General features: G+C 37.0%; 1 protein-coding gene across 3 annotated transcripts; it reads left to right on the top strand.

Annotated features, from left to right (window-relative positions):
• The first annotated feature begins 5,528 nt into the window (after positions 1-5,528).
• On the top strand, positions 5,529-23,473 carry LOC122417909 (adenylyl cyclase 78C). Of its 3 annotated transcripts, none has more exons than XM_043431818.1 (18): positions 5,529-5,593; positions 6,291-6,339; positions 8,387-8,652; positions 8,750-8,919; positions 9,400-9,592; positions 10,076-10,260; positions 11,311-11,503; positions 12,507-12,665; positions 13,681-13,910; positions 14,245-14,381; positions 14,828-15,137; positions 15,336-15,512; positions 15,694-15,791; positions 16,060-16,911; positions 18,668-18,905; positions 19,013-19,246; positions 22,233-22,493; positions 22,821-23,473. In XM_043431818.1, the coding sequence occupies exons 2-18, from the start codon at positions 6,305-6,307 to the stop codon at positions 23,031-23,033; spliced, it is 3,951 nt and encodes a 1,316-aa protein (XP_043287753.1). In that variant the 5' UTR covers positions 5,529-5,593; positions 6,291-6,304; the 3' UTR covers positions 23,034-23,473. The 3 variants fall into 3 exon arrangements, with proteins under 3 accessions (XP_043287753.1, XP_043287752.1, XP_043287750.1); XM_043431817.1 differs by having other exon boundaries at positions 5,551-6,125; XM_043431815.1 differs by lacking the exon at positions 5,529-5,593 and having other exon boundaries at positions 6,196-6,339.
• Positions 23,474-24,018: the final 545 nt, after the last annotated feature.

Raw genomic sequence — 24,018 nt, forward strand, 5'->3', positions numbered from 1 at the left:
TTCGGTCTTCGATCAAACCTCGATTGTCCCTCGAAGAGTTGATTTTTTTCGCTCAGTCGAAGTTTGGAACAGAATTTTTAATTGCGAACGAAAAGTCTTTTAAAAGTCATGGAAATTCGAATTTTTGTGACAAACAATTTTCGACCGAATCCTCCGAGTCTTGAATGATTGAGAAATTGAGGTTCCAACGTTTGTCCAATGTTTTTGTTCACAAAACGAGAAAAAAGTTGTCAGGGAGTGAAGACTCGAAAGAAATTTTTCCATGGAAATCAATCGAGTGGGAAAAACTGAAAATGCTTTTTGCGTTGCTTCGTTGGCATTTGGGAAAAGTTTGTGGGATGCCAGACAGAGCTGGAAATTCAAAAGTATTCTTGAAAGACCACAAAAAACGAGCATTCTCAGAAAACCATAAAACACCACGAAAAAGAAAAAATTCGTAGTTTGCGTGTACTGAAGAAAAATCATTTTTTATTCGAGACCGATAATGGGGCGACGAGAAGAAAATAGGCAGGAACGCGTTTTGTCATCCCTTCGAAATTGGATGTTTCGTTGTTTATTGATCGGGGAGTAACATTCGCGGGTCCAAAGATAGACGAGCGAATGTTAGTTGGCGCGTGACAATGAACGATTTTGAAATCGAGTGGTCCAGCCCGTGTACGCGATATACGAGCGTTATTATACAGGATCTCCCAGGCCGAATGGTCAGTAACATAAAAATGGTTATCGAACACAACGACGAACTGAAAAGCCCGATTTGAGGTCGCGACGAATTTCGTTTCGAGGATTTGAAAAAACTTTTCTTTTCGAAGGCACGTGCTGCCTAAACGGTTGGAGATAAAGAAAAAACGCATGGGACCAATATTGTAGAGGAGAACATTTCCTACAAAAAAGCTATGGAAGTCGAGTTTCGAAATTTGGTATTTTGCTCCCAAAATGAGCGGAAGGAAGTTTTTTTTTTTATTTTTTACGAATTTTCGAATATCAACTTCCTCTTCAATCAGATGTCAAGACTAAAGTAACGGAGATAGCGGAAAATTGTTAAAGCATTTTTCGTAGCGAATTTCATCCTCTACAAAAGTCTTCCCGTTCATTTTTTTCCTAAACTCAAAAGTTTGGACAGTATATTCTATAAAAGCGAGCAACTTGGTAAAACTTGGAATCAGTGACAAAACTGTCATGAATTTCGAATGGGTCCCGAGCCTGAAATATGGAAGGTACAAAAATATCGTCAGAAGCTTTCTCGTAGGAAATATTGTACCCTATAAAAATGGTCTCATGCATATTTACTCCATCTCCAACCGTTTTTAAAGTATGAGTGCAAAAGTAAACAAATACGCGGAATTCTACTCGACACGAGCGAAACGTTCAGCATTTTCAATCGGTTCTCCACCCTAAAGTACGGAGGTCACAAAAAAATGGTCAAGAACTTTTCCACAGAAAATTTTCTCCTCTACAAAAAAGGTCCCATGCATGTTTGCTCCATCTCTAACCCTATTCCCAAAAATACCGAAAAAATGAAATACTATCGCAAAAAATTCAAAATTATCGCAAAAAACCAACCAAGAGTTTTGCTCTCGTGATGCCTTCGGTCCAAAGAGACCATGATTCGCAAATCGGAGCCGACTAACAAGGAACATCACTTTGGTGTCCCCCTCCGATTTTCTTGAAACTGCTGTATGTGAAAGAGCATTCGAAAGTAAGAGACACGTATTTTTTTTTATCGGCGGAAAAACGGTTTTAAGGGGTGAAACCACCCTTGAAAGTAAGGCATGTCAGGGGGTGATTTTGCAGTTTCACCAACAAGCACTCAACTGATTTTGATAAAACCAAAACCAAAATGTTTCTTATCTGAAGTGATAAAAAGTTTACCCTGTGCACGAAAAAAAAAAAAACAGGGGGTTAACCACCCTTACATTCTTATGTTTCTCACGCCACAATGAAAAGGAACGAATATGATGGAATGAAACGGGTTCTATTTTTATGAAAACATGAAAATAAAGTTCACGTGTTTTTGAATTTTTGCAAAATAGCAGTCTTAAGGGGGTAAACTACCCCTTTTTTGAATTTTCGTACTGTATGTGGCTTATTTCTGTTTTGCATGTTTTTGCTGATTCGAAATATTATAATAATTTCGAATCAAGATTTTCTGAGGTATCGAAGTCAATACAAGACTCTGAAAGGGTGAATCTTCCCCACTCGATTTTCCTCTTTATTCGCTATTTCAAAATTTCTCCCTGCATTTCGTGCAATTTGGTTGCTCTGCATCGAAATTACGAATTTAATAATTTTAGGAATGTATAATAATCGTATTGACCTCAATTTTGGCGGGGCAAGGGAAGGAGGAGGGGAGCCATTTGATATTTACTACGATTCAACTTTGAAGTCTGAATAAGTTCCATGCTGTTGATCTTGTTTACTAACTAACATTTTTTTAAATCAAACTTCAATACACATTAACAATTCATTAACCGTCTCATAGTATACAATCGGATTTTATTAGATAAGTACATATATCGAAATAAAATATAATAAAACCTATGATTTCCAGCAATTATGGCTCATACGTTGTACAATAATGATATTCATCAAAAAAATGTTTCAAACACAAAGATTTTTTGCACCATGCACATTTTATAATCGCTATATTATTGCAACCAGGTATTTCAGTGTGTTTTTGATTGACCGAACCCAAAATCAACAGGATTTTCGAAATATTCCGGTTTTTCCGTTATATAATTACTTTTAAACCATGAATATTTGAAAAGATTGATATAGCGTGGAGATGACAATTGATTGTGGGCCAAAGATTGTAGTTTGATTATATTATTCCTCAAATGTAAATTTATATCAGCATCCACTAATAGAACACTATCTGAAAAATGTCATACAAAATTTTTCCATATCCTAAATCCAAATACATCAAGCGGTTGAATTTTTCCAATTGTACCTTTTGGGATAATCATTGTGATGATTATTTTATCATAAGGGGTGGCTTCACGTACAACTTTGGGGCAGTGTCTACTCCAGGAATCAATCAGTAATACGTTGTCACTTCCAACATTCGGAAAAAAAACTTTTTCCATCCAAATTTTAAAATGATCTGTAAACATATAACAAATTATATATTTATAACTATATTTTGGAAAAAGTTGATGCACCCTTAACGATAATATGCACCGGAAGTAAGTTTCCCAGATTTTGATGCTGTTACTATGACGTTATCTGGCTTAAACAATTCGTTCGTTACTCTTGGTCCAAATTCACCTTTTGCCTCCTTTAATACTATGAATAGTGGAGAAAGTAGTTTCCCGTTGGCATTTATTGTTGGCTGAATCGTGTAGCTATGGGTCGTTGAAGACACTGATTATACAACACATTCAACTTTTTTCGATCCTTCCATCGCTAAAGTTCGTGCTGAATGGATTTCCAGTTGAAAACCGCTTTGGTCCGAATTATATACATTGCTTGACCCATACTTTTCTATTAGTAATTTAACATCTTGAACAAATTTGTCCGCATTTGTTTGCAGAAGCGCTTCTTCCTCCACAATTTTTCTCGTTATAAATTTATTAATTTTTCTGGAAACAATGCGATGCGATTTCTTAAATTTCCATAGCCAGTTATGAGAGGCTATGAATCGTATATCTTCATGGCCTATTTCTTTCTGTGCCTGTGGAGCCCACTTTCGAAGGTCAATATCATGAACAATGACACCAGCGTCTACAGCAGTTTTCATATTCCGTAATGTGTATTCAGAAATTCGAGCTAGTTTTTCTTTATATGTACCACCCTTGTTCAGTTGTTGTGCCCAGCGTCGTAACTGCCGTATGGATTTTACAGATTTGTATTTTTGTTTGACGGTTTCAACACTGTAATTCATTTTTTACAAGATCTCCAATATTCAACAGTTTTTTTTTTATAATCATAGCTCAGCTCATCGTCACTAGAACAAGCGTCGGAATCGACATCATCATCCTTTTACCATATGATATCTTCAACAGCAATTGCTTCGAACTCTTTAAATGGTTCTTGAAAATCAAGAGTTTCTTCCTGTGTCATCTCGATCCCGTTGTAATCTTGCATAGAATCGATTAAAATTTTTTCGAAATTCTCCTTCATCTCTATTTCTGCATTATTAACAGGAGTTTGTGCAATGTTCATAGCCTCAAATGTAGCCAGTAACAATTTGATAACGTTGATTGGGTTGACTTTCATGCTGGTAAAAGTAGTAGGCGCAATACACCAAAAGCACAGAAAAAGCACGCACGATTTGGAGCTCACTCAAATGTGCACTAGTACAATGCTAATGGTTACCGCCTTCGAAAATAAGTATCGGAAGAAAAAAATATTTATTAATCTCACGATGCCTGATAACGTTTTTATCTGATGCATGACTCAAGAATATTCGGAATGACTAATGTCATTCGGTGTGTGAGAATGCCAAAAGTATCAGGTGATCATAACTACTTGATAACATTTTTATCTAGCACAAACACCGGGGTCATATGTCTACGCCTCTATTTTTCCGCCAAAGTTAAGAAAGTGTTTTATAGAGATATTTTTATCTGTAGCATAGTACCTATTCATTTACGTGCAGTTTACAAGCTTTCTATGATCACCGAAAAAGTAGTTGTGGGAACTCTCCCCCCCCCCCTCCCCCCCCCGCCAAACCGCCGCCATCCAGGTCAATACGAGTTTTATATGTTCCTAAAATTATTAAATTCGTAATTTCGATGCAGAGCAACCAAATTGTACGAAATGCAGGGAGAAATTTTGAAATAGCGAATAAAGAGGAAAATCGAGTGGGGAAGATTCACCCTTTCAGAGTCTTGTATTGACTTCGATACCTCAGAAAATCTTGATTCGAAATTATTATAATATTTCGAAAACATGCAAAACATGCAAAACAGAAATAAGCCACATACAGTACGAAAATTCAAAAAAGGGGTAGTTTACCCCCTTAAGACTGCTATTTTGCAAAAATGCAAAAACACGTGAACTTTATTTTCATGTTTTCATGGAAATAGAATCCGTTTCATTCCATCATATTCGTTCCTTTTCATTGTGGCGTGAGAAATATAAGAATGTAAGGGTGGTTAACCCCCTGTTTTTTTTTTTTTTTTCGTGCACAGGGTGAACTTTTCATCACTTCAGATAAGAAACATTTTGGTTTTGGTTTTATCAAAATCAGTTGAGTGCTTGTTGGTGAAACTGCAAAATCACCCCCTGACATGCCTTACTTTCAAGGGTGGTTTCACCCCTTAAAACCGTTTTTCCGCCGATAAAAAAAAATACGTGTCTCTTACTTTCGAATGCTCTTTCACATACAGCAGTTTCAAGAAAATCGGAGGGGGACACCAAAGTGATGTTCCTTGTAAGTAAGCCTGGGACATCCTGTACACGATATTTCGTATGTTTTTATCCCTCCCATTTTCTCGTTACAGTTTTTTTCTTCATCCATTTGGTGTTGTGTGTATGAAGCGAGGGGGATGAAAACGGAGGTGTGACGTCAATGGGGTAGCTCTCGTTGTGGCGAGTCGGGTGTTCGTTATTGCTTTGAAGATCAGTCGCTGCGAGACGATCGGTTATAAAGGTAAAGGAGCGAAACGACGAGTGTGTGTTTGAAGTTAAAACGAGAGTAAATCCGATAAAATTAAATAACAAAGTAGCAGCTCCGAAAAAGCGTAAAAAAAAAACAAATTAAACGAAAAAAAATTAATCAGTCGAATAATCTGCGCCACTAAAAAAGCCTTTTCTCCTGGACCCCGAATCCCTCGTTAGGCGATGATAATTGCTCGAAAATTTTGGGATAAAAATCGAAAAGTCCAGGCTCGACGTTGAGGAAAAAAATTATTGAAAATTGTACCGAAACGTGGATCGCGGCTGCGGAATAAAATTTTTCGTTTTCTAGAGCGTTTCCGTCACGACGATTTTTCGTCCCGGGGCCGGGAGATCTCGATCGATAGACGAGACCAACGAATATTCCTTTGCATCGGTACACTGGGATTTAAAAAAAAAAAAAAAAAAAAACAAAAAAAACAAAAAGAAATAGAAAAAAAAATAATTAAAAAGGGTAGAAAAAGCTGCGGAGAACGAGGGGGCGAAAAATTACTATGATTTTACAGGTGACATGAGTTCCGCGGCCTTTTATCGCGATTCTTTTTATTTTAATCAGTAAAATCGAGAGGGAGGGAGGGGGGGTAAAGGGGATTTGAAAAAAACGTACTAAAAAAATGGAAACGTGAAATGAGCCTCAAGTTTTAGAGATCATCGAGAGATCATGATTACAGAACAGACTTGGAGCATGATGCTGGATAGCGATGTCCCGGGCATCAACGAGTGAGTCTATTTGTTAAACATTTATTCAAAATTCAAAAATAAAAAATGCAAAATCGTTTGAAATTAAGGATTTTAGCCTTGGCAGAAACCGGCAACATTTTATTTGAGGAATATTGTCGAAAAACTTTGATGGAAACTAACTCTGGGACGAAATCATTCGAGGAACGGTTGGAAAACATTTTTTCGTTGCATGAAATCATGAAAATTGGATTTTTTTTGATAATTTTATGAATTTTTGTTTTTATAGGAAATTGACATTTTGTTTTCGAGGTTTTTTGGCCTTTTTATGGTTTTTTAGAACAATGCTGAAAGCTTGCTCTATGTGGAAGGCAAAATGAAAAATATAGCACCTCATAGAGTCAGATTTGAGCATCGTGCATCTTGACCATCTTGGGGAAGGAATTCGAAAATTTTAATTTTCAGCATTCTTTCGATTTTTGCGATTTTCGAAAAATTTCAAAATTTTCCAGACTTGGAATTTTTCCATAGTCTAATGCCTTTGAAAATTTTTTTTTTCGGTCACTACACTTTTGTCTCATTCGACTCTGAATCGCATCAAAAATGTTTCAAACCCATCGTGAGAGGTCATTTTTTTTATTTTTTCGATTTTCGGGAAATTTCAAAATTTTCGAATCTTGGAATTTTTTCATGGTCTACTGCCTTCGAAAATTTTTTTTTTCGATTTTTGCGATTTTCGAAAAATTTCAAAATTTTCAAATCTCGGAATTTTTTCATAGTCTACTGCCTTCAAAAATTTTTTTTCGATTTTTGCGATTTTCGAAAAATTTTCAAATCTCGGAATTTTTTCATGGTCTACTGCCTTCAAAAATTTTTTTTCGATTTTTGCGATTTTCGAAAAATTTTCAAATCTCGGAATTTTTTCATGGTCTACTGCCTTCAAAAATTTTTTTTCGATTTTTGCGATTTTCGAAAAATTTTCAAATCTCGGAATTTTTTCATGGTCTACTGCCTTCAAAAATTTTTTTTCGATTTTTGCGATTTTCGAAAAATTTCAAAATTTTCAAATCTCGGAATTTTTTCATGGTCTACTGCCTTCAAAAATTTTTTTCGATTTTTGCGATTTTCGAAAAATTTCAAAATTTTTGAGGCTCCGAATTTTGTCATGGCCTCCGAAATTTTTTTTTTCGATTTTTGCGATTTTTTTTGTTTTTTCAGTTTCTATTCTGGAAATGCCAAAGGTCCGGGATTTTTGTCTGTTGAAAATTTGTCACTCGCTCGAAGCATTCAACGAGTTCCGGGATTTATAACGGGCCTCTCATTGTCCTGGGCGAAGATCCGATTCGAGATTATTTCAAAGCTTTTTCGTTCGTCGGATCCCCGAATAAGAAAAAATCGAAGAGTGCTGAAACAGAACGAAGTTTTAATAAAAGTAACAAATTCGAAATAATGAAAAATCCGTGGCAAACGTCGCTCGATATCAAACTGAAAAATTCTCATTAAAAGCACTCCCAACTAAAGGGGAACACAAGGAAACGAGAAAAATGATTTTCCCTTAAAATTACGTAAATTCCAACAAAAAATTCTGATTTTCGCCAAAAAAAATTTTCGAAAAATATCGTAAAGACTGCGTGGAATCAAATTCATCAAAATCGATCCAGTAATTTCGAGCACTTCTTCGATTGAAAAAAAAAAAAAATTTCGATTTTTTAATTTATCTATTCATTTAGAGATTATTTAAATTGAATAGTTGATGACGCTGTTAGAAATAATGATTCGTCACAATTGTGAAAAACCCTCAAACCATTTTTGAGGTGAAGATATGCAATCCAAAACGCAGACACGAGGCTCCGGTGAAATTTTCTGCCCAATCACACGGTTGCAACACAATTTAGCATCGATGAAAAACTTGCCAGAAAAATGTCATTTAAAAAAGAGTAAAAAATTTTTTTGTCATAGAAAATAATTAAAAAATCCAAAAAAACGGGTTTGAAGATTAGACACGATAATTGTTGATAAAAATGTGAAAACGAGCACGCGATTTTGTAAAACGTGGAATAATTGAATTAAATATAAAATGTTTGATCAGGTTGAGTATCTCCCCGAGGAAGCAGCTATGGATCAAAGCGGTGAAGAAGCTGACGTCGGAGAGATTGGGTCGTGAGGGTTTGGCAGCTTGGGTCGGAGCCCCAAAGGCTCATGCTGACCAGGAGGACATCGAAGAAATAGAAGAAAACGATATTCCAGATGTACAGGATGACGTTATCGAAAACGAGATTACCCTCGTATTGCCATCGCGAGATGCTGTTTACGAAGAACCACGTGAGACTGAGAAAGAGCCACCGCCTCAAAAAGGTGATTGGAAATGAAAAAAAGCAAGAATTCCGAAAAATTCGAGCAAATTTTCTCAATTCTTCTCCTTTTTTTGTTTTTTCTTTTTTTTTTTTGGCAGAAAACGTTTCTGAGGTCTTCAAAAAGGGAGTCTTGTACAAGGGCATCTTCTGCCCGTCACTCACCAACAGTTTTCATAGCCAACAACTCGAAAAATCTTATTTGCAATATTCTAATCGTCAGAGACAAAAATCACTGATTATGCTTAACGTCGTCGATCTTGGTCTCAAGGTAAACAAAAAATCTATTTTCAAATTAATTTTCGCCTGAAAAAAATGAGTTTTTGTTGAGTTTTTATGAATTTTTGGCAAGAATTTTTCGGTTTTTTTCGAAAAATTCTTCGATTATCATTGATTAATCAAAAGTTGAACAGTTTTTTCTCATTTCGAAAATTCATCAGTCCACAATTTGTTTTTTTCAACCTTTTTCCAACGAACGAGGTTTTCAAGGCTTTTTTTTCTTCGTCAAGTTCGATCGACATTCGAATTGTGAGTAAAAATTCCAATGGAAATATTCAAATTTGGCCAAAATATCGTCGAGAAAAGTCTTTCCGAAATTTCTTTGGATGGCTCACTTCAATTTTTCCCACTCTCAAGAAGAAAACGAGATTTTTCATCACAACGTTCGAATATTTGTTTTGACTATTTTTGAAATTGAAAAGAATCGAAAATCTTTAATCGAAAGTGCTCATACCGTTCGGGCTCTCGGCAGATCGCTCTGATAACGATTTGGGTCTCGAGACGACGCGAGGAAGACACGGATGGCCTTTTCGAACCTCTGGCTTGGGCGCTCTGTTGCATGGCAGCAAATTTAATTGTTTGTGCTCTTGGCTGGTGGCGATGGTTCTCCAACAATTATTTGTACTGGGCCTCCATATTCACTTGGCTTTTAATCAATACTCAAGGTATTGACCTCTATTTTTATGCCATTTTTTTAAAAGCATTTATTGCTGGAAGTTTCTTGACCTTTCAATTTTCCCTGGCTCTGAACCTTCCATTTTTCACCCAAGGCTAATTCCATCAGAGAATATTACGTAACGAAATTTTTTTTTTTCGTTTTTATTCGATCATCCCTCACTTTGCTTTCAAGCTCATTTTCCTTTCATTTCATTGAATTTTTCTTCATTTTTTTTCACTACGTTTTTTATTTGATTTTCAATCCTGTTGATAGAATGCCAAATTTGATTAAATTTTTTAATGCAAACATGAAATTCCTCAGCAGCCTGGAAATTGAATTTCGTCACTTAATCGAGCTCACAAAAGATCGTTTTTTTTTTTTTTTTTTTTTTTTTTTCGAAAGTGCAACAAATTTGATCGAATGGTATAATTGGATTCATCAGTTTCAGACTAAATGATTCAATTGACTAATCGAGTTGAATGAATTTCAGGTTTCGTTGGTGCTGGCTTGAACTTTTCGACGCAACAGCGTCTCATGTGGTACATTTTATTCGTTGTTTATGCGCCCTACGCAATGCTCCCATTGCCACTCAGATGGTGCGTTCTCGCCGGTTCTGGTACAGCTCTCACTCACATGGCAATGACGATAGCGACGCTTGTCACAGAATCCGATTACGTGAGTTATTGTGACGATTTTATTGTGGTGCCTGTTGGGAAGTGAGACTGCAGTTTGAGCGCGATTTCTGGCAAAACGGTGCAAGATGGAGCGAAGATGCTCAGGACTAAATTTGTAGAGGGGAAAATTCTCTACAAAAAATCTCTCGACAAAAATGTTCTAACTCCAGTGGTTTAGCCCTTGGAATCGATTGAAGTGGGATGTTTGGCGAGCGATCGATGGAAGGAGATCGTCCCACTTTCGAGGCCTGTACGCCTCCAACGGTTGGAGATACAGCGAATAAGCTAAGGACCAATTTTGTTGAACAGAAAATTTCCTGCAAAAATGATTTAGAAAATATTTTTCTATCTAGAGCGCTTTGGTCCTGAGAGCTCGTGCAAAAGTCTGTCGTCGCTCCGGACTCAAGCGCAAGTTCAAGTAGTTCCCACGCCGAAATTATAGGAGATAGAAAAATACTTTCATAAACATTTTTGTAGGAAATTTCCCGCCCTGCAATATTAATCTCCTGCATTATTGCTCTATCTCCCGCCGTTTAGACAGGATTCGCGTTCAAAGTACAGGCTCGAAAAAAACTAGACTAAACACTTTTCTCCTCCGAATTTGGTCTCTTACGTCTCAACATTTTCCTCCCCACGTTCGTCCCATGTTCCCATCAATTCTTAACGAAAAAAAAACGACCAAAAACCAGTCTTTCTAAGGAAATAAAACCAAAAAGACTTGTTCCATCTCAAAGTAAAAATACTTGGTCAACGAATCTCAACATCCGAACACAACTTATCGATTTTTCGTTTATTTTTATACCCTCTGCGTTTATAATTTACGAGATGAAATAACCCCGATCACTCATCACAATTTCCTCAATATTCCCCTGAAAATTTGCCCTGAACAATTATTTAATTTTCCTCCATCCCAAAGCCCTCCTAGAAAAGATAGAAAAAAAATGAAAGCGACCATCAACGAAGAAACGAATAAATTTATAAGCGACCTTTAACAATAATAAACTTAAAAAAATAGAAAAATAATGAGAAAACTTTGATTGGAAAATTGCAGAATATCGTGTGCATAGTCCGCATGTTAACGACGAACGTGCTGCTGTACGTGGCTGTGAATCTATCCGGAATGTACACAAAGTATTTGACTGACAGAGGCCAGCGTCAAGCATTTTTGGAGACTCACAGATCGATGGAAACTCGTCAAAGAACCCAGAACGAGAATAATCGTCAGGAGAAGCTGCTGCTTTCCGGTAAAAGAGAAAAAGCCTTAAACCTCATTAATCGTCTCTCGCTGTATTTTTATTTTAGTGGCTATTGTCGATGTGAGTGAATAACGTGATAGGAAAAATTCGTTTTTCCTTGGGCCATAATTTTGTAAATATTTTTAATGACTCGTTTATGTCCCTCGGTGTCTTTCTCTCGATTATTTCACAAAACCGAAGGGATTGACTGAGGTGAGTTTGCGGGAAATTCAACGGCGCGTGGAGAACGAGATCAGCGAGGTGATCAAAAAGGGTCACTGGGAAAATTTCCAACCGATTGCTCCGCCGAGCTCTCCGTCGTCTTTTTTTTTATTCTTTTCCTCCCCCCTCCCTTCTCACACATATTTATATCGCCAGGATCGATTTTCCCACTTTCCAAATATTCGATAAACTCTCCAAAATACAAAAGTAGTTTTGCACCGAAACCTTTTTCATTTCCTTGCGCACTTCAGCTTTCTTGGCTCGAATTTTCCAATTTTTTCTCTCAGTGTAACCAGAATTTTCGTATTCAATGCCCCGGCGGGACTCTGACAAGATTTCTTCGAATTTTCTTCGTTGCCATTTACCATTTTCTGGTAAAGTTGGAGTAAAAATTCGTGGATTTATCGAAAAGTCATTTTTCACAATTTTCATTATTTTTGGGAGCAATTATCTCGTTATTGGGCTGCAGAATCTTTGTCAAAGAACCGAATACCAAAATTCTGATCGTACTTCATTATTGGCTGTGAATTTACGTGTTAATCCCCAAAATCCTCGTTCAGTGTCTTTTCTTTACACGCTTTTATTCAAATTTTCAACGAAACCTTAAAATTTGGCAATTTCAACGTTTCTCGTAGAGTTTTCATCGAACAAACGACCTTCGCGATTTTATAGTCAACCCGAGAATAGTCGACGAGCCTCATTCGTTTTATTTCTTTCAATACTTCGATCAACAGTCGAGGCACTTTATTCTCGATGCTGAGAAAACTAAAAATTTTTTTTTCCCTGCCAGTCCTGCCCGATTTCGTCGCCAAGGAAATGATCATGGACATCGCACGTGAGACTGCCAGGGGTGGAACCATTTCATTCACACCGAACCAGTTCCACAGAATCTACATCCATCGGTACGAGAACGTGAGCATACTTTTCGCCGACATCAAAGGATTTACGGGTGAGATTATTCGCCTTTTCAAATCGAAAAATGCTGCAAATTAAAATTTGCAAATTGCTTCCTCAGGATGCTCAAGATGCACGATGCTCAAAGCTTACTCTATGAGGTGTTATATTTATCATTTTGGCTTCCTCGTAGAGGAAGCTTCGAGCATCGTGTACCTTGACCATCTTGAGGAAGCAATTTGCAAATTATAATTTCCAGCATTTTTGTTTTAATACAAGGAAATAATGTATTTTCTCTACCTTCTTTTACGAACTTCAATTTATCTCTTTGTTTGTTTAAATTCACTTGAAAAAAACTAAATGACGAGCCATCAGAAAAAACAGTTTGCAACTTTCAATTTTCATCGTTTTTCTATTTACACTGAAATTAAATAATTCCGACAACTTTGCTGGAAAGTATAGAGCAAGTACGGACTTATACACAATATCTTACACAATTTCCAAAAATTCGAGCGGTTAAACGATTTTTTGAAAAACTCATATTTTCGTAAAATTCAAAATGTCTATTATAAAAAAAAAAAAAACATTATTAATAAATCTTCAAATTTTCGAAAGTTAGAGCGTCGACACGCTTTTTATGAAAAATTCAAGACGTCGTAGGATTCGTAATTTTTTACAAATTCTGACAAAATTAACAGAGAATGAAGAGCTTGTATAAATTAACATCTGTGCAAAACGGAAGCCCTGTATCTCGAACCATTTCCGAATTATAAGCGTTTGAATTTTGCAGTGCCATAACACACACACACACACACACACATCCGGACATTTTTTCTAGATATGATTTTTCGATGTTTTGGAACATTTTGAGCACATTGACATTGAAAACTGGAAAAAAAAATTTTCATCGTCGCAATGCTTCCTCGATGAGGAAGCAAAAAAGCCTCATTTTGTCCTTTTTTCTGTTTTTTTTTTCGTTCCGTATATTTTTTTGAGAATCGAAATTTTGATACTTTTAATTCCTTTATAAATTTGACACAAAAAAAAATTGATGGAATTTTTTCGTACAGCCCTGGCGAGTCAGTGCAGCGCTCAAGAACTGGTGCGAGTTCTCAACGACCTTTTCGCACGTTTCGACAAACTCTCGGCCGAAAATCACTGCCTCAGGATAAAACTCCTCGGGGACTGTTACTACTGCGTTTCCGGTCTGCCAACAGCGAGGGCCGACCATGCCCACTGCTGCGTCGAGATGGGATTGTACATGATAAAAGCTATTCGGGATGTTCGATACACTACAAAGGTGCGGAAGCCTTCGAGCAACTCGATTGGGAGGCTGCAAGCTCGACGAAAATCACTGCCACTTTTGCAAGCAGCATAAAAACGCTCTCGGTTGCGATAATTTTGCTCAATCGTATACGATTCTCTCGGTTATTTCATAACGAAGAAAATGGTGCATGGCGAGGCCATGCTCGGTGGATATTCGACGAGGAAAATGGCGAGGAATGATAAAAAGTTTTTTGGCCAAGAAAAATACGATAAAATTTTTTTTTTTCGTTCGGATCTTGCTGCAAGACTTCAGGATTCATTCGCATAATTTTTTTCATTGAAATTCAACGATTTTTTACCTCCTTAAGGTCGATCTCAACATGAGGATAGGAATTCACAGCGGCTCCGTTCTCTGTGGCGTTCTTGGCTTGAGGAAGTGGCAATTTGACGTTTGGTCGTACGACGTCACCCTGGCAAACCACCTGGAAAGCGGGGGAGTTCCAGGGTAATGAATTCCTCGGATTTCTACTCGATTTTTCCATTTTTATCATTCAGCTTTGTGCAGAATGTCAAATTTTGAGGTAAATTCTTTCGCGAGCGTTTCAGCCGACCTTACGAGGCTGTTCGTCCCACTCAGAAAGTCCATTGGAGTTGCAATAATTCGAAAAAACTTGGTCGAAGGTCATCGACAAACGATTTCAAGTCCTTTTGGATTTTTTTTGAGTTCTTGTCAAATCGAAAAGAGCGATTGACGACTGAGGCTCAAAATTAAAAAAAAAAATGTAGTTTTCAAATTTCTTGCAGACTCCTCTGCAATTTGAGACTCTTCGGAGCCGATCGAACGTTTCAAGATTTCTAGAGAATCGAAGAGTGCAAAAATGCGTCGAATTTTTATTTTCCGAGCCGAAAATAAAGGAGGGAAATTGAGAAAATTTCATCTTCGATTTCCAGAAGAGTTCACATTTCCGCAGACACTTTGAACTGCCTTAACGACGTGTACGAGGTCGAGCCCGGCAACGGAACGGAACGAGACAACTACCTGAAAGATCGGAAGGTCGTCACGTATTTGATAAAGCAGATCGAGCCGCAGCGTTACAAACGTCGACAATCGGCGAAACCGAAAGTCTGGTCCGAGGACGAAACCGGCAACAAAACGAAGAAAAGTTTCAAAATCAACAATCCGCTCTCGTCCAGCGAAAAGACGACGAACAACGACGACGACATCGGCGGGGATTGGACCCCTGAAATCCCCTTCGAAAATGTGAGAATCCACATTCCGAAGCGGCTGAAATCCAAATTCTTTGTTGCCAAATTTATACAAGTGGCCCAAAAAACTCCAAAAATTCGAACTCAAACTGTCACCAGTAAAGGTTTCCTCCCTTAAAAGTTTTTTGCTCCTGAAATCATTAAAAATTGGCTTTTAGTCTTTATCTTCATTAAATTTGTGCCATTTTTTCAGCTGAATAGCGCAACTTCGGTGAGCAATTTGGAATCGGATTATTACGAGGAGGACAACGGTTCGTCGAAAGGTACAAAAACTCCACTGACCGGCGAGACGGTGAGCAACAAACGGATGAGGCTGGCAAACATAAATCGTTGGAGTTTGCGTTACAATGACGAGAGCTTGGAATCGAAGGTAAAAAAATGTGGAATTTTAATTTTGACACACAAAATAAGGAACGTTCGCTCAGTTTACTTGAGTTTCAAACGACTTGCTTCTCTGCTGATATTTCATGCTGACACGTTTGGCTCACGAATCCCATTCCCTTTCAATCTGCTTCGCTTATCGCTTTCTCTCTGGCTTTTGCACGAGATAGTTTTGCCAGCTTCGCGAGGACATGTTCAAGTCGAACATGACGTGCTGCTTCGTCATCTGGCTCTTCTTAGCTGTTTGCCAAGCCGTTATTTTGCCAGAGTGGGTGAATTTTTTAAATCTATTAATTGCCACTGAACGAAGAACACTTAACTGACAAGAGTGGAATCGCATGGTCTGGAAACAGTTGCTTTCCATTTCTTTTCATTTTTGTCATTTCAATTGAATTTCTTTTTATTGAATTTTTGTTATAATTTTACTCAAATTCGTTTTTATTGCATGAATTTAAAAAAATTGAGCAATCCTCAAACTTATTTACAGCTCCAGAAATAATCGAAGAAAATTGACGTTTGTCGTTCGTTATTTTCAGCTGTACGATCCTCCTTCTGTCGCTCCTGTTCACGACGATAGTTTTGGTGGCATGTTCGATTCTGGTGATGGCAGAGGAGTTCAAGGGGTTGCCTCGGTATTTGCAGCACTCGTCAGCGATGTTGGTGCACAACAAGCGTCACCGAACGATATTTATATGCAGCGTGATAAGTTTGATGGCACTGACATCGGTGATAAGCGTTTTGGCATGTTCGAGATCGGAGGTTGGGAACGAGAAGCCAATTTACGACGAGTTGGTATCGTCGTCGCGCACGGAGAATCCTTTGGAAGTCGGTGGTGTCACGAGTTCCACGAGTTTGGATGAGCTGATGTTGAATTTTCTGCAAGTTGCATTGCGCGACGAGGCGGAAACAAAGGAGAAGGAAAAGAAGGGGGCTTCGAAAAATCGGACACGAGAATCGAGCAGCAACCTCGAGGTTAAACTGACCCGATTCGACGAGCTGCCGCGCGGCGGCAGCACCAGCCGCCGAGAATTCTTCCGCTTTTGGCGCTACGAAAAGCGCTTCGGAGCTGAACGACGACACCACAAAAAATTCGCCCGACGACAACACGAGAGCAGCCTCAGAACCAGGAAAATTTTTTCCACTCACGATGAAAATCACAATTTCACTGAAAATACTACGACGAACGATCATTTTCCAAACGCCAACTGCCTCAGATCGGAGTACATCGTCTTCACCTGGATCCTTTGCCTCATCGCACTCGCGTCCGCTCTCAAACTCTATTATCTCGTTAAAACTGCTCTCGCTACCATCATCGTTCTCATGTACGCTGCTCTCATACTTTTTGGATGCCAAAATCTCTTTCTCAGTGATATCGAATACAGCAATGTGTGAGTTCTTGCAGAAATAACGATAAACTTTCTCTTGCGGTTTGTTTCATGGATTTTAAGCATTTTTTTCGTTTCGTTTAAATGAGAATGTAGAAGTGCATTTTTCGTCAAGCATTTCATTGTTTTTTAACATTTTTTTTTTTCGTTTGTGCGAATAAGAAAGAAAAGATGCATTTTTCGCCAATTGTTTTTTCATCAGTTTTATCGAACGAGGATAGAAAATTCATTTTTGTGGGTGGGGATCAAATGTTGGAATGACACTAAAATTTCGAACAGCTAAAATCTCGAGTTTATGAACTTCAAATGATAATATGGAGACGGATAGATTCGACCAGAGCTTTCAATGCCGAAAATAAATAAAGCAGAAACTGCAAGGTTCGAAGCACCTTTACATCGAAAATAGAATGTAACAATTGCCCATGGGACGATGACTAAAATATCAATTTTTCGAAAATTCGACTATCACTCTTTCGATTCATAAATTACTAGTCAGCGATACTGTGAAAATTCACAATTTTGAAAATATAATAACGAAAGACCAAATATTACTGAGATTGAAATATTGAAACACCAAAAAGTCGAACAGTCAAAATAGCGAAAAAAATCGATCGATCAAAATAAAGAAATACAGTGGAGCTCCAAATACACGCGTCTCACTCACTTACTCGGACCGGTGATTTCCAATTTGAAACATCGCCATTTTGACTTTCGCCTTTTCGAGCTATCGCTATTCTGCATATTAAGGAGTTTCGGTACAAAAGTCAAAATATTAAAAAATTAATCAAATTTGGTGATAATGTTCTTCAACATCAAGTGCGAAAACACAAATTTTTTCAAAATTTTCTTCTACTTAGTTATCGAGTAATTACGCATTAAAGCAGATTTCTTATGCCCGGAATGTATACCTATATATATATGGAAACGCTATGCTTATACACGTAAACTTTAGTGATCAATTACTCGATAACTGTGTAGAAGAAAAATCTTAAAAAATTTGTATTGTCAAATTTGGCACTAAAGAATATGTTCACCAAATTTTATAAAATTCTAAACTTTTTGAAATTTTTTATGTTTTTAGCATGGTTTAGCATGGCAACATTGTATCGCCTGTACCGAAACTCCTTAAGTTTTATAGTCTCGAAAAATTCACTTTCGATTTTTTCCTACTCTATATTCTGGTCTGTCCGTAAAACAATAACTCTTCATTTTGAATTGGAAAATATGAACTTTTGACATTCGGATGGTCTGTGAAAATTACACTCGAAATGAAAACTATTGAAATATATATTTTCGGGTAAATACGAATTCAGAGAAGAAGTTTTTGGTTAAACACGCAATCTGCTGAATAGTCGATCGGGAATAATAATTTCGAATTACTTATTTTTCTCCAAACTGATATGACAACTTAAAATTTTCGAAATATCGACCGTTCTACTAATTCAGTTATTCGACATATTGAGCCCCACCCATTTTTGTCAAATGTCATTCTACAAATTCGTACAAATGAGAATGAAAAAATGTACTTTTTGTTATTTTCCCTGTTTCGTGAGAATTTCATTCAGATTGTTCGAATGAGGTAGAGAGAATGAATTTTTCGAATTAATTGTCGTTACTTATTTGTTCCGGCATTCTTTTTCTCCCTATTCATTTTCATTTTCGCACTTTTTGCTATTTCTTTCCTTGAGTTTTTCATAATCTTTCAAAATCGTTTCTGAATCTCTGGTTGTTTTTTTTTTTTTTTATTATTTTTTGACAGAACTGCGATACCCTTGTCAGCGCAGATGCTCATATTCCTCGTGGTTTTTCTTGTGATGGTAACTTATCACGGGCGGCTCGTCGAGGTGACCTCGCGTCTCGATTTTCTCTGGAAGCAGCAGGCGGAACGCGAGCTCGGCGACATGATAGAATCGAAGCACAACAACATGCAACTCTTGAAGAATATTCTGCCGGATCACGTGGCGCATCATTTCCTGACGCAGGAGCGTCCGCCGGAAGTGAGAAAAAACTGGTTTTCTCATTTTCTCATTTCTTGTTTGCTTTTTTTTTTCTCTCAATTTTTTTCCATTCAAACTCTATTCAAGTCGAACGCTTCTTATTTCAGGAATTGTACTCCCAGTCACGCGACAAAGTCGGCGTGATGTTCGCGAGTGTACCAAACTTCACGGAATTCTATTCCGAGGACGTCAACAAGGGAATGGAATGCATCCGACTGCTGAACGAAATCATCGCAGACTTTGACGAACTCCTCGACGAACCACCTTTCCACTGCATCGAGAAAATAAAAACCGTCGGCGCCACCTACATGGCTGCTTCCGGCTTGAACCCCTGTTCGAACGTAATTATTCGTAATTGTGCGAAATTCGACGAAATTGGCTGAGTTTATGGGCTCTTTGTTTTTTATTGTTTTGCGAAAGGAGCTGGGATTCGACGAGATTTGTGCGATTTATTTATAATCTTGATTTTTCGATTTTCAACTGAGAATTCAAAAGATGCGAAAGAAACTGACAAGCTTGACGAATTTCGATGGAATTGGCTGAGTTTATTCGCTTTTTGTTTTTTATTGTTTTGCGAAAGGAGCTAGGATTCGACGAGATTTGTGCGATTTATTTATAATCTTGATTTTTCGATTTTCAACTGAGAATTCAAAAGAATGCGAAAGAAATTGACAAGCTTGACGAATTCCCATGGGATTTGATCGTTTTAGTAAAATTTGATTTTCTTCGTGCAATTTCATCGTTTCGTTTAAGGTTACTCCTGTACTGCACGCTAGTCAAATGAGTGAAAAATTTTCAAACCGCTTTTAGACCATGTTTAACTTACCGATTAAATGTATTGTTAGTGGATTTGTATTACAGCATATCTCATTAAGATGTAAAAATATTAAAAACGCTGGTTTTGCAAAAGCATCAACTGATAAATGCAAATCTCCACGCTGACACATTTTCACTGGTATTTTTCAAACAATTATCTGCGTTTTTTCATCGATTTTATTGCAACAAGTCTCATTTTGTTCGTCAACCGGTCCTCTATGAATCCACCGTGTAGTTGTTTTTTTAACTTGATCGTTTCACTGTTGCAGCTAATTGTTCGTTAAGGAAGTTGAGGCATTAGAATGAAAATGATGACACCGCTTTTAAACCGGTTGCATCTTATAAAGTGAAGTGTAAAAAAAAATCAGTTAAATTTTCAGACAGTTTAGGAGCGTCGTTGCTGAGAAAAATCAATAACAATTTGGGCCAAATAACATGTAATCTTATGGAAGTCAAGACACATTCGGTGATATCTCCGTTAAAAATGATGCTAAAAATATGAAATTTTTTGGGCAACATGAGCAAGGCTTGCCGAATAATGTCAATTTTTTTCAGATTTATTAGGAGATTTGCTGAGATTATATTAATAATAATCTGTTTTCCGTGCAGTTTTTTGAGGCTAGGATCGTCACCGTTCGTGTTTTCGACTGAGTTTCACCAGTTTTTCGTCTTTTTTTCCCCAACTTTTCTTTAAAGTGTATGCAACATTGCCAAACTGTAAACTGGCCTAACTTTTGAAAGGTACAGGTCATCACTTTTGGGTAAAAAAAATGACTGTACAGCCTCAACTTCCTTAACTTTTTCATTCATTGTTTCTCTCAGGAATGAGTTTAGAGGAAAATCTACGTGGTGAATTCGCAGAGGATCAGCTGAGGAACAAAATGAGACTTGGTGCAATAAAAACGGTTAAAAAATACAGATGATTATTAGAAAAATAGCTGTGAAAATGTGTCATCATGGAAATTTGCATCTAACAGTTGATAATTTTGCAAAACTATCATTTTAAATATTTTTTCACGTTAATAAGATATGCTTGAATACATATTTAATAACAATAATGTTAATGAACTTGGTCTAAAAGCGCTTTGAAAATTTAGCACTCATTTCACTAGCATGCGGTACAGGAGTTGCCTTAACGATGTATGGTGCAAAAGTCTAAATAATTAGAAATTGATCAAATGTGGTGATAATGTTTTTCAACATGAAGTGCGATAAGACACAATTTTTTTCAAAATTTTCTTCTGCTCAGTTATCGAGTAATAACGCATTAAAGCAGATTTCTTATGCCCGGAACGAATACCTGGAAACGCTATGCTTATACACATGAACTTTAGTAAATTTGTATCGTCAAATTTGGCTCTAAAGAATGTGTTCACCAAATTTTATAAAATTCTGATGATTTTGAAATTTTTTATGTTTTTAGCATGGTTTTTAACATGGCAACGTTGTAAGCCTGTACCAAATATCCTTAAGGAAGGTGGCTAGCGACGATACAATGTTGCCATGCTAAACCATGTTAAATAAATAAAAAATTTCAAAATGATAAGAATTTAATAAAATTTGGTGAACATATTCTTTCGTGACAAATTTGACAATACAAGTTTTTAAAGATTTTTCTTCAGTACAGTTATCGAGTAATTGATCACTGATATAACTACTCGATATAACTAAGCAGAAGAAAATTTTGAAAAAAATTGTGTCTTCGCACTTGATGTTGAAGAACATCATCATATAATTATAATTTCATCAATTTATAATTATTTAGACTTTTGTACCTGTTAAAATCATAAGCGGAACTTGAACCTTGTTGGAAAAAAAAAAACAACCCGATATACCAAATTTCATAAAGATCGCAACAGAGCTCATAACAAAAGTTTATTCATGAATTTGTAGTATACAAATCCAGTGATGACATACATGATTAGAGATAACATAATCCTGAGTTATGTTAATAGGCCATGACGTAACAAGATCAACATGATGATTGAATATTTGATTGATTTCTAAATTGATTGTAATCATGATTAACGTTAAGATGAGTCGAACAGATGATAAAATCCAATTATAGAAGGATCACTTTCATTAAGGTACCGATAAAAAATTACGTGTTCGTTTTAAAGTTTTCCTCAATAACGCGAATCAATTGCACAATGAGTTTTCCTTATTAATCAGTTATTGACGATTGTAAGGGTGATTATAACTTCATGACGAGTTACGACTCCATATCTATGTTAATATTTTTTGGATAGCGATTAACAGCTTCACGATCGTTTCGTAATGAGGTCGAATTTTCGATCTTGGTTAAAACATTACTTGAAAAAAAGTCGTCGACCCAAACACAACAAACTTCGTAACCAACCAACACAAAAAACAACAGAACACACCAAAAACAACGTCACAACATTTATCATATATTTTTTATATGATCATTGCCTACTAAACATATTTTTATTGTTTATTTAATATTTATTATAGTGTATTTTTTAATTGGAAGCTTTTTTCGTTCCTTAGGAGCAGAAAGACGACAAAGACCATTTGTGCAGATTGGTGGATTACGCGGTAGCGATGAGGCTCCGCCTGGAGGACGTGAACATTCATTCCTTCAACAACTTCGACCTCAGAGTCGGAATCAGCTGCGGCCCATTGGTCGGCGGTGTTATCGGTGCTCGGAAACCAGTCTTCGACATCTGGGGCAACACCGTGAACGAGGCGTCGCGGATGGACTCCACAGGAGTCATGGGCAAGATCCAAGTGCCCAGAGACATCGCCAGGGTCAGTGGAATCCCAGGAACTCGAAGGAATAATTCAAATCGAGAAAAACCGAGCGGCGAAATGCATTTTTTCAAATGAACACCAGCACAGAAGCAAAACTTGAGAAAAAAACACTTGAAACATTGTAAATTCGCGAAAACGATCAACCCCGAATATTCTCAAAATTTCAAAATAAACTCTCGCAAAATTCAACATTTTTAAATAAACTCCCAAAATTTCCGGAGCCTCCAATCGACTCGAATCTCAAAATAAGCCTCCAAAATTAAAAAAAAAAAAAAAAAAAACAACGAGCATTGAAAAAACTTAAATTTTTTGGTTTTCCCCCAGTTTCTGGAGTCCCGTGGTTACCAGACGCAAAAGCGTGGCATGATCGAGGTGAAAGGGAAGGGAACGATGGAGACGTACTTCGTGTTGGGTCGGAGCGATGCACCAGCGGAGGGTGTTTCGAGGCACAGGAGCAACTGTCGTAGTTTGGCTGCAGTGGTATACGGGGTTGTGCAAGCTCGTCGAAAGCAGATGCGAGCCCTGAGAAGAACGTAAAAAGCAACCAAGAGAGTCGCGAAAGAATCGACAGAAAAAGAGCAGAGAAAAAAAGCATGAAAAATATGGTAAAAAAACGTCGAAAAACAATACTGTGATGGGACTTTTGGGTCTCGACGATGCTGGATAAACAAGAGAGCCAAAAATTTTCGTGCAGATTTGCAGGTCGAATCTGTATAACCGTATATTACATCGTTATAATAAACACAATTAATCGATCGTAATGAACATTCCTTCGAAATTACAATAATAATAATTAATAATAATAATAATAATAATATAATTACAATGATAATAGAAATAATGATAAAACGAGATGTCATTTGATTCGAATAATCATAATAAGGCTACCTACAATGATCGCAATATGCCGAATAAAACTGTACAGGTTAATTACACAATTACATTATTTATCGATAATATATAAATTACATATTCCATCTCGCGTAACTGATTTCGGTTTTTATTCTCTCCGCTTTTAATTGGTTTTCGTACTTTTGCTCCCCCCCCCCCCCCTCCCAACATTTATTTAAAATTTTTGTCAGATTTTTCATGTCAGGCTACTTTACACGTGTGCGAAGAAGAATTTTTTGTTTCTGGTTATTCCGTCACTCGGCGATTCAGGAGTAAAGATATATTTCGAATTTTGGGTTGCTTTTTCGGAGGGTTGTTGGCCGGCCTTTTTTGGCGAGATTCGAAGAACCGTATTCGGGGAAACTTTTGAGGGATCGGGGGTGAATAATTATTTGGAGGTTTCGTTGCAACCTGGAAATGAAAGGTTTGGGGTTGAATAAATGTTTGTTTCGTTGAACGAATATCCGAGGGAAATGTTCAAGGTTCGATGAACATTGCGAATGAATTGTTGAGATTTTTCTCAAATCGGCACACCTCAAAAAAATGGAAAAATTGTCTACTCTTCGTTTTTTTTCTTTTCAAGTTAGAATCGGCGTAAAGCGCTTTCGAATATAATCTAAATATATTTATA

The sequence above is a fragment of the Venturia canescens genome, chromosome 11 (assembly GCF_019457755.1).
Source record: "Venturia canescens isolate UGA chromosome 11, ASM1945775v1, whole genome shotgun sequence".
In the NCBI taxonomy this organism is placed as follows: Eukaryota; Metazoa; Arthropoda; class Insecta; order Hymenoptera; family Ichneumonidae; genus Venturia; species Venturia canescens.

Excerpts from the sequence above, each read along its gene's own strand:
- LOC122417909 (XM_043431815.1), top strand. The coding sequence starts at position 6,281 with ATGATTACAGAACAGACTTGGAGCATGATGCTGGATAGCGATGTCCCG. Across the intron at positions 10,261-11,310 it reads TTGTCACAGAATCCGATTAC|AATATCGTGTGCATAGTCCG; the intron begins GTGAGTTATTGT and ends GGAAAATTGCAG. Across the intron at positions 18,906-19,012 it reads CGCAGGAGCGTCCGCCGGAA|GAATTGTACTCCCAGTCACG; the intron begins GTGAGAAAAAAC and ends TTCTTATTTCAG.